At 42.3% G+C, this 19391-nt stretch overlaps 1 protein-coding gene across 10 annotated transcripts; it reads right to left on the bottom strand.

The window, feature by feature from the left end:
* Positions 1 to 4032: 4032 nt before the first annotated feature.
* On the bottom strand, positions 4033 to 19381 carry LOC142571810 (uncharacterized). 10 transcript variants are annotated; one of them, XR_012825954.1, is made up of 6 exons: positions 18910 to 19381; positions 17497 to 17546; positions 11706 to 11800; positions 10878 to 10951; positions 9801 to 9988; positions 4033 to 5473 (listed from the first exon to the last, which is right to left on the bottom strand). XR_012825954.1 is itself a non-coding variant. In XM_075680443.1 (5 exons), exons 1-4 carry the CDS (start codon positions 18939 to 18941, stop codon positions 10913 to 10915), a joined length of 216 nt encoding a protein of 71 aa, XP_075536558.1. In that variant the 5' UTR covers positions 18942 to 19378; the 3' UTR covers positions 4033 to 4161; positions 10878 to 10912. The 10 variants fall into 10 exon arrangements, 5 of the variants coding, with proteins under 5 accessions (XP_075536558.1, XP_075536557.1, XP_075536554.1 ...); XR_012825957.1 differs by having other exon boundaries at positions 11706 to 11850; positions 18910 to 19347; XR_012825955.1 differs by having other exon boundaries at positions 11706 to 11850; positions 18661 to 19345.
* Positions 19382 to 19391: the final 10 nt, after the last annotated feature.

The raw sequence follows: 19391 nt of genomic DNA on the forward strand, positions 1-19391 counted from the left end.
CCTACACCTTCATTGTACCACTGACGCTGTTTTCACGAACCTGACAACGAAGAATTACATATAAACATACCCCCATCTTGTCGAGAACAATTTCTATACAATGCACATTCTTGTCCCCTGCATCATTATTTTTTTCTTCTAGATTCTTACTTTAAGTAATACATATTTATATGACCTCACCCCTTTCCTCCAAACAAACCACCCTATAACCACTGGGTTCTTGTCCAGTTTCTTGTAATGGGTGATTGCAATCAAACAGTAGTTGGCCCATGATGCACACTCTAGCAACCATCGTCATCCTTCTCGGCCACCTTTTACATATGGCGTGCCCCAGCGTGTGTCTCGTGCATCGTGCTGTGAGCCACGAGGTCAGAACAAAAGAAAAAAGCTTCTTCGGCTACTGCCATCGGTCCGAACGGTTCTCAGGCCTTTCACTTGCTGACTCACATATTGTTGTAGTGGACCCAACCTCAGTCCCTATAATGTGGTGACCCAGACGTGACTATTGTACAGTAAGCACAACGTCATGGACGAGGCCACAAACGAGAGACTGACAACCAGCGCAGAGGGCCTTGCCACGGTGCACATTCACCCGCCGACCTTTTTGGCCACAAAATCCTGCAGCCTGGTTTACTCAGGTGGAGGCCATCTTTGACCTTTGGCGCATTACCTCGCAGCGTGCGAGGTTCCTTCACGCTGTCTCGGCACTCCCTCCAGAGGTGGTTGGGGAGTTCCAAGACATTATGGACGCACCCTATGACACAAGCCCCTACGATGACTTCAAAATGACAGTGTTGCAACACAAGTCTGTGCCCTATAGCAACCATCACCACCTTTCTCGGCAACTTTCTAATATGGCATGCTCCGGCACGTGTGTCTCGTGCCTCGTGCTGTGAGCCGCGAGGTCAGAAGAAGAATTAAAAAAAGAGCCTCTTCAACTCCTGCCATCAGTCAGAACGGTTCCCAGGCCTTTTGCTCGCTGACTCACACATTGTTGTAATGGACCTAACCTCAGTCCCTATACACATAAATGTAATCTTCATCTATTGCAGTATTGCTCGTTCTGGCCTCCGAAATACATGCACAGACACCACTGCTCTCAGAGTCAGTGTGGAGCACAAAGTTAGCTTGCACTAATTTTTCAGCACTGTTGTTCCGCAGTAGCTTAGTGGTTAACACACTTGACTCTCAAATGCGCATTGTTTCATTGACACGGGTTCTAAATGACATGGTTAAAAAAAGTGCTACAGGACTGCAACACTCCCTGGCATCAGTGCACTTGTCAGGTGCATTGTTAAAGCTCTCATTAGCAGTGACACAGAGTGCAGCTCAGTGGCATCTGCGCAGGGCAGTGGTGGCATCATGTGCAGCGTCTGTTGCTAACCAACAAATCAGCCATTGTAGATGCCTAAATTCCCTCTTTATGGAGGAAAATTCATTATTGGTGGCCTTCATTGTAGAAGCATTCTCAGCACATATGAAAGATTGGAATTCAGTCGGGTTATAATGAATTCTTCGTTATGCAGGTAATTTCCTTGTAGGGGCTTTTGTTGTATAGGCGTTTAACCGCAGCTATTCGAGTCTACAGAAACACTATTTGCTCCTTATGTGGCTAGCAGAGTAACTTCCTTCGTATCTGCGAATCAGGCCCACTTGTTCAGTTGTCAGTGGTGGCGGCGGAAGTTCAGCTTAACCGACTAAGAGGTTTGTGTTGAGAGCAAGCTTTAGCTCAAGCCCAACTCCGACGCGGCCTATTCAAATACATGAAAAACACAAACATTTTTCTGAGATAACCGCTGGACCGATCTTAATGAAATTTGTTGCATTTGAGAGAGAAGGTTAAATCCTAGTGACTGTTGGAAGAGAAATTTCAATCTAGGGCCTGAATTTTGTTAAAATTATTTTCAAAAATACGAATGTTTGAAAAATATAGAAGCACAAAGTGTACAAATTGATAGCTCTGCATCAAGAAAAGATATTGCGGTTAGGTAAATGGCATCCATTACATTATTCAAAGCAGACAAATTAGATATGTCAATTTATATCTTAGGTGAATTTGTTGCGTTGTGTACAAGAGTTCTGCAAAAGCTGTATTTCCATATTACTGAATTTTTTTCAGATTCATGTGTAACATATCAATTTTGTCCACTTTAGATGTACTATTAGATGCAGTTCACATAATTGGGATATCATTTTTCCTTGCCGAGTTACAGAGTTGTAAACTTGATAGTTTCGTTTTGTGAAAATTTTCTATTTTTGCCAATCTTTAATAACAAATTGACAATCTAAATCAAGAACTTGAAACCAACAGTCACTAGATTTTAAGTTTTTCTTTTAAATGTAACAAACCCTGGTCAAATTTGGTGCAGTGGCTGCCAAGAAAAACGAATTCTCCTTTTACATGTATTTAGACAGGAGCACCTGAGCTAAAGCTTCCTCTTAAGCGTATTTTTTTTTACATTAGGCTTAAATGAAAACAACCAAATTCTCAGACACTGTTCCCTATGTTCGAGAATTTGGCTTAACCCCTAAACCGTTTTGGATGAGCCCTGCTTGTTCAAGCCCTTGTGTCCCCAAAGCACAAGTGCAGCTCGTCCGCAGCTTAACTGGTGTTTCGGTTGGCAGAGGACACTATAAAGGCACAGTGACTTCTTTCTTCTGCCTCTGGAGCACATTTTTCATGTGGCAACTGGTGGTTTCAAAATGGCATCTGATGGAAGCTATGCGTGTATTGCCGGCTCATCTTCTGAAAAAGAGGAACTTCTTCGTCTGCTTCGTCTTACAGTTGTAGTTCAGACACCGAGGTGTACATCGTTTGCCGAAGTGAAAGAAAAATTGGAGGACGCTTAAGCTTCGCCTTCAAGAGTGGAACGCGACAGCGTTCCCGTCGACCCGCCAAGGGGTGTAAGACAATGGGCTACGGCGCAGCGACTACGCGCCCCGCATCGAATGCGGTGAGCGTCGAGCAACGCAGCGTTCGGCGCGACAACGCAATGTGCGCCTGAGCAAGCGACGCACGCCTGAGCCTTAGAAACAGCTCGTTTCTAAGGCAACACCGCGTTCACTAGAGGCGCTTCTGTACCGCTTTGAAGCATCGAACTCGTGGCTCAGTGGTAACATCTCCGTCTCACACTCCGGTGACCCTGGTTCGATTCCCACCCAGCCCATCTTGGAAGTTGCATTTTATTTATGAAGTGCCTGCCGTGATTTATCGCTCACGGCCAACGCCGCGGACGCCGACGACACCGGCTTTTCTGCGACACGAGCTCCTTAACGCTATCGCGTTAAAATGTGACAATGACTGAGCTCAGTAGCTGCTCGGATGAAAAAGACAAAGAGGAAAGCTCACGGGATGACACTGCCAGTGGAATAAAATTTATGTCAACAGTGTTCTGCTGAATCCGCTAATGTTTCTTTCTGCACCCTATAAGGAGTTCAATGTAAGCTCACCGGCTGAGTTGTTTGAATATATGTTTTTTAGGAGACAAGCTGGTTTTGAAGACAGTCAATGGAATAAGTTGGAAAGCAACTCTGCGTAATCCCTTTTTTTTTTTAGCTGCACCACACGCTGCCAAAGCTCCTATAGTCAAATAACATGCTGTTAACTTGCGCAGCTAATGTGAAAAAGACTAAAAATTTCTCTATATATTTTGTTCCATAATTGTTGATTACTAGCTGGTGGTTGGTGCACTTATATTATGGGATACAATAAACTTCAGTAACCTACATTTATTTATTCTATGAGTCAGTTAATATTTTTGTCTAAATCACCTGCTTTTCGCAACAAGGATCTTCATCAATGGCAAGGAAAGGCATTCTGGGTAAGAATATTCTTAACAAAACAATATGGCTAAGGGATTAAGCAGGTTTGGCTTAATGGCAGTTTACACTATGCTGTTTCAAACTGCCTTCCTAGGGAAATAAAAGGCTCATTCTAAATATAATATGAAACAGACTGAGCAGACTGCAATAACATGATAATTGGCCATGACATTGGACTGTCAATAGAAATCGGGACAAGGAAAGGTGCCATTCTGTTTGATGAATAAGAAAATATTTCTGTATTCATACATCACCCACAACATATTGCATGTGTTGATATCAGTTGACTCACATGCTGCTGTGCACTTCCTGGCTCTTCAATGCAATGACAGAATTATTCTGAAAAAAAGAAGGATGAAAGCTTGTGAACGCACACCCTAAAATGATACAGCAGGCAAATTTTTATCGACAATACACAAATACAAGATGCAGAAATAAAAACAAACTGTCAAACAGCTTGTGTCACCATCCTGTACTAGCTATTTGAAGGTTAATAATTTCTGTCGTTTGGTAAAGAGCAGAAAGTGTTCCTCAATCTTATGATTTGAGACCCCCGGGGCTTTTGAATAGTTCGAAAGGTCTACTGAACTGGAGACCTTGCAGTGACAAGCATTGTCATAGAAACAGCAAGTGAAACATTTGGAAGGGCATTTCCAACTACTTGAATGAAGCCACATTCTTAAGTTTGAGATGGCTCAAACTGAACACAAGAAGTGGTACTGTGTTGACAATGATCGCAAATAGGGACTTGGGCTGTTTTCAATAAAACTTGAGTCCTCTAAAACCCTTAAGAAGCCACATTTCACATTGACAGTAGAGTGTGAATAATGTGAAAAGCACGTAAAACATAACCCTGGCAGATTGAAACGTGACATGCCTTTTCTTGCCAAGGTCTCAGCATGACATCTTGTTTCAAATTAACAATGCAAAATTTTTCCTTCAATAAAAAAAAAATACAAACCCAAAGGTGTGCCCGATAATCTGCAAGCTGGTCCGTGATGGCCAATGCTTCAAGACCTGCTGCTGCTAAGTGAAGCAATCATTACAATGATAATTATTCTCTTCACATGCTGTTCCCACTCAACATAAAGTCTTTGTATCTATGTATCTTTGTATCAATGATAATTATTCTCTTCACATGCTGTTCCCACTCAACATAAAGTCTTTGTATCTCTCCATGTAATTAGGTCACTTATTTAATGCTTAGCAGTTATCTGTGCTTACACAACTCACACATTTACTGCAACAGCCCAATTTCACTGTTGTATAAATACCACCGTAAGCAGGCACACGCAAACACGCACATGCCAGACAGGAACGAACAACACAAGAAGCCCCAATGGCAGATCAGTGCCTTGGACAAAGTCCACGTTTTCGAAGTGGTCTTGCCCTCCCTGCAAGGAAGCACTTCCTCCGCTGTGACACGAATCTTATCTCTAGAGGCCGAGCGGGAAAAACGAACACTTCCAGGCGGCTGCAGAAAATCTCTGTGGCTCATCACAAAGCCCCGATGCTCGTGCAGAGATAAGAGATCTTGCAGGACCATGATAGCCACGCTCTTTCTGTGCGGTCGGCAACAGTGGCACGGAAAATTTGCACCTCGAGCTGAGAGCTGGCAGAAAAACAGGTCTGTGCTGAGGGGACGTTTCTCCTGCAGTGGTAAAAACAGTGACCCCAGGACAAGCAGTAAAATGTAATGTGACTGCACCAATGTGACAGCACTACTGTTGCAGCAAACATGTCATATCTCATAAGCCGAGCAATGACAGGCGGCAACAAAGGTTGAACAAACACCAATGGAAAGGACAAAGGCTCACAGCAAGATGAAGACGAAGTGATTAGCTGTGTTTGGGATATTTCCGGAGGGCTGTTGCTGGGGCCAACATTTTGACAAGGAAACTTGTCTTCATCAAGGCAAAAAGTGCTTTCCTTGGCAGCATGTATATATAGCTCACCTTCCCCAGACTACAATAATGGGAAAGAGCAATAAGGGGATGTGTAGGGTCCGGGAAGTTGAAATATTCATGAAGAAGGGGTGTTTATTAGTGACAGCGAAAGAACGACAGATGAAGAGGGGTTCTGGTGCCAGTTCTGCCAAAAAGTAGGGGTGACCATAGGAAATAGGTGCCAAGAAGAGCAATTATTGCACCGATGAAGAGAAGTCCCCTTGTTATTTCATGTTGGCTCCAGTAGCATGCATCTACCAAGAGTGTTGCGTGCAGGGACATGCTTGAGGTCGTAAAGTCCTACTGCCTATCATGTGTGCCTGTCGAGTGGGTGACTGAAGAAGTTATTCCATTTTTCCTCGCAAACTTTACCAGTAACACTTCCCCCAGTTCAATTCACATTTTTCAATTAGTGCTTACCGATATGGTCGCTACAGCTCAGTGGTGCAATCCTGTTTACAAGTGTGCATATAAGTCAGAATACCCCATCTCTACACCAACTCAATCACTCACTGCTTTTCTTCAATAACCAAGCGCTGTGACACAAATCTGAAGTACCAGCTAAGACATGCAGTGCCCAATAAGAATGATATTGAGCAATTAACAACAAATGTAATGTACTGGTCCCTGGCGTGCCTCCACTTTATTTTACTCTTCACAATTCATTATCACTTCATTCAATAAATGAGCTGAAATGGTTCTCAATTAATCATGAAATGGTCATCTAAAAAGAACAACGCACGACATGACCCTGTGATTAAAATGTTGGCAGTCCGGTGTGATACAAGGACAATTGCGCAAGCGATGCACTTCTAGTGGTTGGCAAACTATAAGAGAAATTAGGAAAAAGAATGACCGAAAAGAAACACTGAAGAATTAACAGGAGACACTGCTCAAGATCCGTGCAGCATGTTCTTACTACACAGATCTGCATGGCTACTGCATGGTCACTGTGCATTTGCCTCACTTATATATATTATGAGGCATGGTGTGGTCACTGCAAGCTTGGGCAGAAAGCTGAACTTTAACTCTAAAGAACTTCACAGGTCATTTTATGTAAATTTATCACGTACAAGTAAACATGTCCTCAGTTATACTTTGCCAGTATTCAACTAAGGTTTTGCATCGGTAAAATGTTCACTTTCAGGGTTTCTTCTTTATTTTTTATTTATTATTATTATTATTTTTTTTTTTAGGCGTCAACTTGTCAGGACAAGAAGCATCTCTAAAGATTGAACACTGCATAGCTGTCCTGATTCACACACTGCGAAACGACCTCAATTCTCTACTCCTAACAGGTCACTATGGGCGAGCACCAAATTTGTTATTGGTTGGCATGTTACTCTTTTGTAATCGTGCCAGTGATTCTGCACTATCATAGGAATGCGACTTATTAGCAATGAAAATGAGAGCTGAAGGCCGAACTTGCCTTCAACCATAATTACAGTATAGCATCACCGATTTTATTCTCCACACCTCTACAATGAACACCTCTACAATGAAATGACCTGAATAACGAAGGACTGACTGTGTCCTGGCCACATTCCTACCTTTCATATTTATTGTGACTGCCTCTACAACGAAGACCACAGCAACAAATTTGACTGTACACGGGAGGAAGTTAGCTGATTTGTTGCTTTACAACAAATCGCTGCGTAACGATGCCACCACTGCCTTCCGCATACGCCATTGAGTTGTGCTCTGCGCTAGACCTAACGGCAATGCTAGTGACGCACTTGACGAGCGTGCAAATGTCAGTGAGCATTACAGTCGTGCTGCACTGCTCCAGAATCGACTTGTACGCTGCTTGTAATGCAGTAGCTGGTGCGATCGCTGACAAATCATTACTCGCTGACATCATTACTGACAAAATCATCACTGGCAACCAGTAATATCTTCAAAGCCATCTAGAGTGGAAAGGATGCGAACATCAACGAAAGCAACAGCAATGCAGAGCCGGCAAATGAACCAAGAATTCTGACTTTAGGGGGGCAATAGCAAGACTTGACAATGTGCAGCTTTATCTTGCATCACTCCCCTTTTTTGCTGTGGAGTATGCAGTGAACTTTGGTGCAAAATAAGGTTGACTGCACTTGCATATTCTATCAGATGAAGTGTCATGAAATATTAGCGAATTATTTCACAGTCTCCCTTGAATTCATGTTAAATAAAGGTTTTCTCTTGTTGAACGTGCATAGCCTATTCTATTGTGAGCGGTATGGTGTGTGATCTTTATAACAAAGTGATCTGTATGACGAAAGATTTTGGAGGTCCCAAGCACTTAGTTATAAAGGCGTTTCACGGTATATGGCAACATAAAAACATAGTCACAGTTTCATCTGCAAGGCGAATCATCGATTGCGACAGCAAATTAGTGGACAGCTATGTGAAGTAAGGATAGTAGTTTTATCGGCCATATAGGCTTGTAAACACAGGCACACTAGTTAACAAGCTTGGTGTCACACACGCACAAGCAAGCATGAACACATCTGACTTGATGACCGTGGAAATGCACAGTCAAAGTGCTGGCATGAGGAAACGCGTCAGCAGCGGTAAGCAAAGTGACATTCGTGCTGTACAGCGCTTCGATGAAAAGTGAGCGCCAAGGACACACAGCATGCACAAAGCTATGAGCTGCCGAAGCACCTAGACTCTGCTCCCTATGCATATTGCTCTCAAGATAAGACCGAGAAAGCATGAGCAGCCACCACACGTGCACTTGCAACTGGAGTAGCCCCCTCTCACCCTTCCTCCGATGCCTCGCACGTGACAAGAGATGGCGCACTTCCTGCCTGCTTTCGTTTCTTTCGCACGGGTGAGTTTGAGCCGCGATCATCGGCTTCCCTCGCATGACTTCACTCGCACATACAGCGGAGGGCGCACGGCAACGGTGTTATCGCCCTTGGACTTGATACGGAACTTCATGGCTAAGGCGATGCCGACAGCGGAAGTGCACAAGGAGTGGCCATATAATTGCTATCACAATAAAATGAAAACTGTTCTTAAAAAAAAGAAAAAAAAGAAGAAAACTTGGGTGGCTGCTCATGCTGCACTTGAGCGAGATGTAACTGGTAGCATGGGTGAGTTTGGCTCGCTCTTTACCTTTATAGTAGTACTTCTCTGCGATTCTCCTGCTGACGCTGCCACCTTGCCTCCACATCGAGACACAATAGCAAGGCGCACCCTTTTGTATGTTGGGCCCTCTTTGCATTGACACTTCACTCCCTGAATTGTTTCCAAACATATGGCACATTGCCCAGGCATTTCAACAGTGCATCACTGTCTATTCACCTTCTTGCAGCTATGTCTTTCGGCAGAAGGGTCGACGCTACCCTCTCCACATGTCCACCTAGGTGTGTCCTTTCCATTTTTCCCAGCAGCTGCGGCGGTGATAAATGTCAGCGCTCGCTCCACCTAATCACAGTGAACCTCCTTCTCAGGAATTTCCCGCTGTCTCTCCTCTCCTCCTTCCTTCCCTCAGAGTGGTCTAGGCCAAAAACTAAATGGCATACCCCTGCCACTGAAAGTCTGTAATAATCAGCGGAATGCAATCAAAATAAAGAATCAACTTAAAGGTGCTTTATGTGGAAAATACTGCTGTCTCAACAAGTACCAGGACTTCCACAGTACAAAGGAATTTTCCTTTCATGTCAGGAGCCTGTCACTGTGGAGAAACACCAGGTGAAATTGCATTCTAGTACTACAGAAATGGACTTCTACAATAAAGATTAACACAAAGAACCCTAATGTATCATACGTCTTGTCGTGAAGTCCAGCACCAGGCTCAATAATGTGTACACCTTGTGGTGTACGCATGGCAGTTATAGACTGACAAGTTTTGAGGCATTAGCCTCAAACACATGTTTGCACCTCTGTTCCTCATACATTTAAGGGACATTTGAATGGGGCACTTACCCAGGTGGACAGGTTATTGTGATAGTGTTTCCGAAAAAATCCCGCTCCATACCTCTGTGAACCACAACATCACGTGCCACGATCGAGAAGAAGCATCTGAAAGGCTCAGAAGCTAACCTCTGCCTAGCTGTCAGACTCCTTTGCGGCACCTGAACAAGCAGTCCTGTCTTACAGGGGAGTTTCATTCAGCCAAACACTTCACAAAGGCACAGCATCGTCAAGTGTTGCACTCCTCACGCAGTGAAGAGAGATGTCTCTCCCCTGTGTGGGCACTTCCCTAGCAGGGTTTATTTGGCAACTAAAGTCTGCAAAAAACAAACACAAGCCTGTAAACAAAGTGGACACTTTACACTTGTGTGAGAGGCTTACACACTGCACCTTCTTAAAAGATGCTTAAGATATTTTTTTCTTTTTCACCACATCTATACAAAACGAAATACACCTCAGTGGTGAGAATAATGGGGAAATAGCTGCATTTAAGACACTTGACTAGCCCTGTAATCTTCAGGAAACAAAGGCAACATGATGAATATTAAGTAAAGCCGTATTTCTAAACTACCCTTCTGCAATAGCAAAATGGCCATTCTTGGCCAGGGAGGAGGCTTGCCAAGCCAAAGAACATCAAAAAACAAGACAAGTTGGAACGTTGTCCTCAAGTTCCTGCACCAGCTTGCCAAAATGTCATGTGCTTTGACAGCGTCTACTTGGAGTCTAGTAAAACATTAATCGGCAAAGAACTTTGCATTCTACAGGAATTAAAGACTTAACCGAGCAAGTTCCAAAAACATTTACTGCGCAAAAATGGCCATATTACGATAAATTACTTCAAAATTTGTGAGTAGCACAGACACATTGGGGCTGCGGTTTTAGCACAAAATTCAAGAAGGGAAGTTTTTTTTCTCCAGTAATAATCAATCCTTTTACATCAGGCAAATCAAATTATAGTTTTGAAGAGATACTTCACCACTGCAAGCCGATTTAATGTCTCTAACTGTAGGCTGATTAGTTATGTCGCCAAGTACTTAAACATTTTCAGACTTCAAACACATTCTTGGGCAGGTATACTTCGGAGAAAAACTTAATGATTTAAAATATAGCTTTCATTCTTTTTTTTTAGCAAACATTATGTGCTCAAACCAGTACCTAACTTCCTGATATGAGATTCAATGCCAAGTCCGGAAACACGGTACACACCTCAGATGCAGGTTTCCAGAGTACCACTGATACGCCTAGTCTCTCAATTTCACTTGCACCCAGGTTGTACAAACCTAATTACAGGAACGAGCAAATGAGAGAATGAGAAAAAAGAACATGTAAAATTTTCTTTTTTTTTTTCGTAGTTGAGTGAGGAAATCATGGGATTTAACATGCCAGAACAATACTGGGTTTATGATCAAATGCATGACCTCATGCTCATCAGCAGAATGCCACAGCCACTGAGCTAACACAGTGCGTGAGTGCAGTTGATAAGATACACCCTCGAACGTCCCCCTAAATTTCCCTAGAGAAATCTGCAATGGCATTCTCCTCGCCATTCCACTCATTGCTACATTGAAGCAGTGGCAGGGCCAATACTCATGCGCCATGAACATAGCGACCTTGGTCTTAGTAAACCTCCACAAAATCCCCAAGTCAGTCCCAGCTATATGCATAATGGGGTGTATGAATCATGCAAAGGTTATAGAGGTATCACTTAAGCTCGTGTGTGCGAAATCGACCCTTCTCTGGATCGCACCACACCAGAGAAGCGGCATTTGCTTGCTAGCACTTTCGCAGCAGCCCTAGCAGTCGAGAGCTGTGAACCCTAACCTACGTTTCTTAGTGAGTCGCGACTGCAGTGGGTTCAGGCCAGTGACGACAGGGACAAATCTTTAACTGATGGCATTTATTCACCTTAGTTACACACTAACGACAAGAAAAGCAGGCAACAACAAAACCACAGTGCCAGACTGTTCTGCGCAGCTGTGGTTACAACCACAAAATAGGGGAAGCACACAAGGGGCTTATAATGGTTCAGCTCACCAAGTGTGGATCCCCACTCTTGGTCTTGGGGTGCTGCAGAGGGGATGGTGCCGGCAGCTTCCACAGCTGAGTTGAGATGTGGCCAGTCACAGACTCTTTAGCCGAAAGACAAAAGAGCCTCGAAGGAATTATGTTTGATCTTTAGCTGTGGGGAGAGGGAGTGTTACCAGAAAAGGGAAGTAGGGAAAGGGCCCACGAAAGTTAGCGAAAGCAGAAGTGCCCTCTTCACACAACTTTCCGTTAGCGCATGCGTAATCGTCACATAAATGTCACTTCTGGAATATTGCGGTGCGTGTGCATTCCGACAGGATACAGTATCAGAATTTAGTAGCTATATAAATCTGTGCCATAATGTATTCACCATATCAACGTAATCAAATGTTTAGCTCTTATTGGCCAGGATATTGTAAAAATATTCTTACTCCATTTTCATTCCAAATCTGGCATAAGGCCTCTGTAATATGCCAAAATGGCTCTGGCCCTGCACGAGATATTTTGATCTATCATGGAGGGCTAATGGCAGATTTGGAATAAAAACAGAGTGGAATAGCTCTTGCGTAATCCCGGCTATTGTCTGTCATACAACTGCAACTGAAGCATCTGACAAGTTAACCAATTTTACCGGACACATTAACTAAAAAACACCACGACACCAAGTTTCAGAACCTGAACTGCACGTTGCATTAATCTGTATGCATCCCACAGCAAGCAGGCAAAATTTGAACACATTCAGTGACGCACATAATTTATAAGTCAATTTTTTTTATATCACACTAGAATGGTACGCCAGTCTGCCAAATGTTTTCTCAATGATTTCTCAAGCATGAAGCAAATGATGACTTATACTACACTTTTATGCAATCAATTCCATCGATTCATCTGGAGGTGCCTGAATGTGTTGAGCATGGCCATGATATGTTTTTATTCCATTTGTCTTTCTCATCGCACATCTTCAGTGGTCCAAAAAGCGCTCTGCCAATGTTATCACCTGGATTGGCCAGTTGTGAGTGGTGGTTAGTAAGATATCTAATAAAATGGAGCAAAAAGAATCGCTGTAGTTACACAGGCCTAGGGTTCCTCTATACACCATGAAAGTTGAAGGTTATGGTCATGTGATATCAATGATGCACAGGTTAGTTAACCCAGTGCAGTGGTTGCGAGCCACACCATGATCATTTCACCTCCAAAAGCTGAGTGCATCAGGCACTCAACTGGATAACAGGGAAGATAAGCAGAGAAGGGCATCCGATGTTTCGTAATGCCCTTCAGTGCAGTAGCACAGTTAGAGTAGTAGACCAGGCTTATCTTGAGTCAAATGGGGAGAAGTACAGAGTGAAGGAGGGATGACTGGTTGATGAATAGCACATCCTGCCTTCAGCAACACAGAGAGTGTGTGGCTTGCAACATTGACGTTCACATCAGCAGTTTGTGATGACATGTGACCATTACATATGGCACTTGCAATGCATGGATGCTTAAAGAAAAGTTTAATTCTGGAGTTTTACGAGCGAAAACCAGAATCTGGTTATTAGTCATGTCGTAGTGGGGGGCTCCAGATCAACTCTGACTACCTGGGGCTTTTTAGCGTGCAACCAATGCACTGTAGGAATGAGGCTGCCATGGCCGAGATTGAACCCGCAACCCCATGCTCAGCACCGCGATGCTGTAACCACTGAGCTACTACGGCAGATGCATGAAAGAGTCCTGCTCACCACACCCCAATGCTTGGAAGCAGTGCTCCATTTAGCACGCATTTTTATTTAGTTGCATTAAATGATGCTATAAATTATGATTTAGTCGTGTTCAAGGAACTGAGGCCCCACACTGTCATTATGGAGTGCTCTTTAATAAAGCCAAAAAGAGGAAGATAAAATTTTCATTGTCAGTGCTCCTTCCAAGAAAAAGAAAGATGACATTTAATAACCCAATTTTACAACAACTGAAGTTGATTGCAGCATTTCTGGGAAACCTAACACCCCACGCAGTACAAGAGTCTCTCGCCGACACAGGCATACTGGCCTATGTACTTTTCCCAGTGGAGGCACATCAGAATTAACTGACTACATAAATGTGTGCTATCAAATGCACGTAGCTGTCAACAGCAATTTGGTCCCCAACTTTACCTTTCCTTCTCTTCAGTATGACTGGAACTAGACAAAATTAATCAAAGCACAGACATTTCTGGACAAAAAATACACGTTAAACTCACCTTTGCCATTAGCATAACTTGAATATGACATCTATATTAACAGTTACAAGTGCACAAAGCACCAAAGTGTTTGCTAGTTGTTGTGTTTAAGCCTAACATATGTGGCACAAATGAAATGCACATATTTGCACATATTCACATGCACATATTCTTGTATTAAAATATGGGAGGTTTGCCACATTTCTCTTGTACCTGATCCTTTGCCTACTCTATCACTGTTGCATGTTTGAAGGAAGGCTGACTGTCGCCTTTCTCACAATGAGTGAGTGGACAATGAGTGGACAAAATTCTGCATGTGGTGCTGATGGAAAAGGCAAAGGACCAGCATATAACAGAAATCTTGGAAAGCCTTCCATATTGTTCAAAGAAAAGGAAATATTCATGATCATTCCATTTATCATGTTAGTAATACCTTAGTGAAAGTAGTTAATAAACGTAATTTTTAACTTCGCATTTTCAGTATTAGTGAATTTTTGTCTTGCACATTTTTACAGCTCTTGAGCGTTCCTGTCAATGTATCTGCGATTAATTCATTGTTTATGCTACTACAGTTCTCCAATAATAATAGCTTTCTACTTTATATACATTTTAACTCCATTATAACGAAGTTGTATCTAACACAAAAATACCTTCACTGCATCCAACATTCATCATAAGCATACACTCATCGAAAGCCGATATCGGTGAGAATTATTTTAGATTTCCTTGCTTTCTTTAATCATAAGTCACATGCTCGCAAGCTATATCAAAGTTGGATTGTATTACTTGCTGCAGCTATGCCTTATCTTGTGTAAATCAAGTAAAAAGGGTAGTCAAGGAGGTCCTTCACGAGGCCCTGAAGCCCAGAGACCATTACCATTTCTTGACTTCAGGACCTCCTGCTGCATTTCCCTGTACTGGAATGCTTCAGCCTACTGATAAACTTGATTCTGATAGGTACTGAATTCCCTTTGTTTATGGCAGGCACATAGCCAAAATGTTTATCATTTTTCGGAGATCTAATCTAAGCCCCCAGTGCTTTGAACAATCTGTTCTCCCCAATATATATATATATATATATATATATTAATTTATTTATTACAAAGTTGTACTAGAATACCTCACACACAGAACAAGAATTGTCTGATGGAAATTAACATTCATTCACATGCATCTAATGCCCAAGTAATTCAAACTATGTAGTCAAGGTGGCACAATGTTCTGTACGCCTCATAGTGGAACACTTAATCCAATATAGGTATTAACTAACACGTCATGCTTTCCTCTTCGTGTGTTTGATGTGCTTTCATATATTATGACATAAATGGCATCTAGCTGATTATATATAGGCAAGCAAACTTGGGAAGGAGCACCAATCATGGATTACATAAATATATGCAGCTCTGGTCTGTCTTTTTTTTTTATTAGATTTGTTTTAACGCACCCAACAAACACAAAATGTCCAACATGGTGGCAAAAGATGCAGCAACAGGACACAACGGCAGCCATAAATGAGGGTTGGAGCTCGACTATAGATATAGTATTTTATACAGCGCTGCAACAATGTATACGCTTGCAGATTTAGGAGGCACAAGATTATTGAGTGAGAAGACATGATGATTCTACTATGCCAGGCCATCTCCTACATATGTGCTTTTAACAGTATGACCGTAATAATGGTCCTGCCTTTAATACAGTTCTGTTTTCTTTTAAACAATGTAGTTATGTCCCTTGTCCGAATATTTGCTTCACATTGCAATTTTCATATGCTGAAGCTTCTCCATAAACATGGAGATAACTTCGTTGACGCTATCTGGCCCCCCATGAATGGACAAGAGATCCAGCCGATTAACCTGCTCTTCAGCTGTCATGTTTTGCAAATATTTCTTTACTCTCTTCAGTGCTGACCCTTATGAATCATTTGAGGAGTGTGTGACAGGTCTCTATGACATTCAACTAGAGTGTCCATTGCACAGCCTGGAAGCTTTCTTTCCTGCATGGCTTGCCATTTCGCCTACCAAATCTCTCACTCCCCATTTAGCATAGTGACATGGCCATTCTCACAGCTCTGTATAGTGTTGTTGTCCGATCTCTCGAGCGGCGCTTGAGAGAGGTTGTCGATACAGGAAATGTACAAAGCTTCAATGTAGTGCTTGTCTAAGTAAGTAGAAGCATAATTACCCTGATATTTCTGTATGCCGAATGCGCACCTGTAGCACTTTGCACTTCCCTTCAAACTCGGTCACTTTGTGTGGATCCAATATGAAATTTCCCTGCTTGTCTTGCGGGGGAAAAAAAACCACGAAACTGACACTAGGCTCTCTTGCCCAAGTCAGCACACTGACATTAGCAATAATGTTTATGCCAGCCTATGACAATATGTTGGGGAAATTAGTTTCTTTGTATGCGAGCAAGTACGTATCTCTTCTGCGAGAGAAATGGGTGCATCACCGCTTGCACTTGCATTTCTCTTTCGTTTGCGAAAATGGGCAAAGAGTTTCATTTTGGGATGGGAGGGGGCAGTCCCCCGAGCCACCTTGGGCACTCCCTTGAATACGTGCCTGGTTTATGGATACAAATTAGACAAGTTCACGAATACAGTCCAAGCAGCAAAGCTTTTGTTTTTATTGTTTTTAGTTATGAATAAAACTAAGTACATATACATATTTAACCTCTTCTAGCCGGTTGCTGCAGTCTTGCAACATATTGGTCCTAAGCTGCTGAGTCCAAACTCAATGCTTAAGTAAGAGAAAGCCTCATACTGATGTTGTGTGTAGTTATCCAACGAAAATGTGTCAGCGTGCCAACATCTGTAGAATAGGAAAAACTGCTTTGCACATGAAGATTCTAACAAGGCTGGACATGTCAAGAAAATTTATGGCTGCATCTATCCAGGTGCACAAATTGTGCTTGTCATCTCTGCAGTAGTAACCGCTTTGCAGCTGCCATACGGTGTGGGACGGTCTTGCCTTCCAAATTAATGGATGCACAGCAATAAATGTAGTTAATATAAATGCGTTATTCAACACTAGATAACCGCAACGGTCTTTTGCAATAGCTCTTATTGTAGGGCATTAAATGGTTAGAAACTAATTTAAAGGTGTTCTAACCATGCACATAAGTACTCTTAGGTGATTAAAAAGTTTTTCAAATGCAAAAATAAATAAATAGATAAATAAATATTAAGCAATAGAACGTTAAATGCTGAAATAGCCCTTCAACTTCATAGTGCTAATGGGCTGCATTATGCTATTGATTCAGTAACATTTGTAGTACAGAAACAGTTACAGGGGACAACCCTGGCATTACAAGACATGACATAAAACAAAAAAAAAAGCTGATATATTTCCTTTGGTTGTCTATATTCTAACCTCAAATATTACACAATTAAGGCTAGAAACATACGATAAAATTCAATACATTTAAACATGAGGAACTCCAGTGTGCCATATGAACAAATACTTTGTACAGCAACAAACACTGAACACGAAGTGTTGAACTGAAGATAGAAATTTTAACAAGTGAAAAGAAAAGTTACATACTTAAATACCACAGCCGGCCCATTTCTTGTATTTGACATTAAGACAGTGTGAATTAACTCACCAGCTGTGTAGTAGGAAACAGCGCAAATCTTCATCTCACGATAGGTATGCCTGCAATAAAGACAAATATAAGCTCAACCGTCTGCATAAATAAAAGCTAGCAAACGGTGCTGCTACGTTTAGAATGGCAGAAGAGAAGCGACCATTTATTTATTTGTTTGTTTATTTATTATACATACTTTCACAACAGAAAGGGGTGGTGAAAATATACAATATTTGCAGTACAGGGAAAGAATAGAAAATCAAACTATAAGGCACTTTGAACGGCGATGTTGAAGTTAGTGGTGTCACAAATTGAAGCTGTGGAGGTGGGAAGGCAGTCCATTCAATGGCTGTTCTTGGCAAAAAGGAAGAATGGCACACATTAGTTCGACAAGATGGCCCTTCAATTTTGTGTTGATGGTCGATGCGAGACGAGATGTAACTTGGTGTGGTGAAAAGATTTTCTTTAAGAGCAGGGTTAAAATAATATATTTTATGAAAAAGACAGAGACGAAAGTACCTCCGACGTTACCAAAGGTTAGGTAGATCTAGTGTTCTTGTCATGGACATGATGCTAGAATGACATGGATAATTTGAGAGAATAAAACAGGGAGCGCGGTTCTGAAATGACACACTGTACTCAATTGTAAGCCGTCATCAAGACATATGAGCAGAAAAACTTACAAAATGCCAAACGAGTTTTCATTTCCTAGTAGACGACCTTTGCAGGCATGTGTTAACACGATCAACAGTTTGGACAAGCTCTATAACATATACAAAGGACACGGGTTTCTAACACAAACCGTCCCCTGCATTTGCTAGCAGGTATCAGCGCCTTTACAACATGTGGTTCGCGAAGATCGGAATTAATGCAGTACGCCCCTCTTGCAAAACACGTGAAGGAATGTCATCAATCACTTTCGAATCCCTGCAAGAACGAGCACAGTGTTTTAGATACTAGCTTGTCACTTTTGCCTGACACATTGTTTCTATCGCGGTACAATGACGCGTGTTTCTCCACTGCCACGGGTAAAGGCGACAAGAACGCGTGAGGGGCGGCACATTAACGCCGAAATAATGTAAACAGGTTGCATAGGAACGTCGCCATTATTACAAGTAAAGCTCCTTCTTTTTTTTTTTTTAAATATGTAAGCGTACTGACACTGACACATTTAGTACGTACCGTGAACTTTAGAAGCATTTCGTTGCAAGTCTCATAACATGTCCCATATTGTTTATTTCGCGTAGTATTGGCAATGTGACACGGCCGCCCGTGTTTCACATCGAAAACAGCGCAGTCAAAGCTGCTGCTCACGTACATTCTCAGTTCTTCTTACACCAGTGTTTATTCCGGCGTTACATTAAGTTAGATGACACTACGCTACCTGAGCCCTAGCTTTAGATCAAGCAAGCTCAAATCTTAGCGACCAACCTGTTACGCGAAGCAGTTTTCTTCTGTCGCATCAAAGAGCGAAAACGTTACGTTAGCTAAAAAAAAAATATAAATATATCTGCGCCAGACAAACGGGAATTAACAAACGTGACGACAATGAATGTCCACCAACGTGAAAAAGAGATTTGTGGCGCATTGCATGGTGTCATTTGAATCGTTTAGAAATCGTGTGACAACAAATAACAAACGAACCGCCCCTCTCACGCCTTTCGCAAATGATTTTTTCCATTGGTCTTGCGCAGCATCACGACCAGCAAATATTCCTAAGCATATAAAAGCTGCTAAATCGCATTCTTGAGACTACTGCACAGAGAGGACAAGAATAACGCACTGTAACATGCAGAAACATCAGTAAAAGTCGACAAAGAAACGCGCAGCGCCGGCAGTTTCGATTTTGATTTCGCCGGCAGCGGCGCAGTCGCGTTGTCCTCGTCTGGCAACGGCAGCGGTTGTTTACATCT

This window comes from Dermacentor variabilis, chromosome 2, assembly GCF_050947875.1.
Source record: "Dermacentor variabilis isolate Ectoservices chromosome 2, ASM5094787v1, whole genome shotgun sequence".
In the NCBI taxonomy this organism is placed as follows: domain Eukaryota; kingdom Metazoa; phylum Arthropoda; class Arachnida; order Ixodida; family Ixodidae; genus Dermacentor; species Dermacentor variabilis.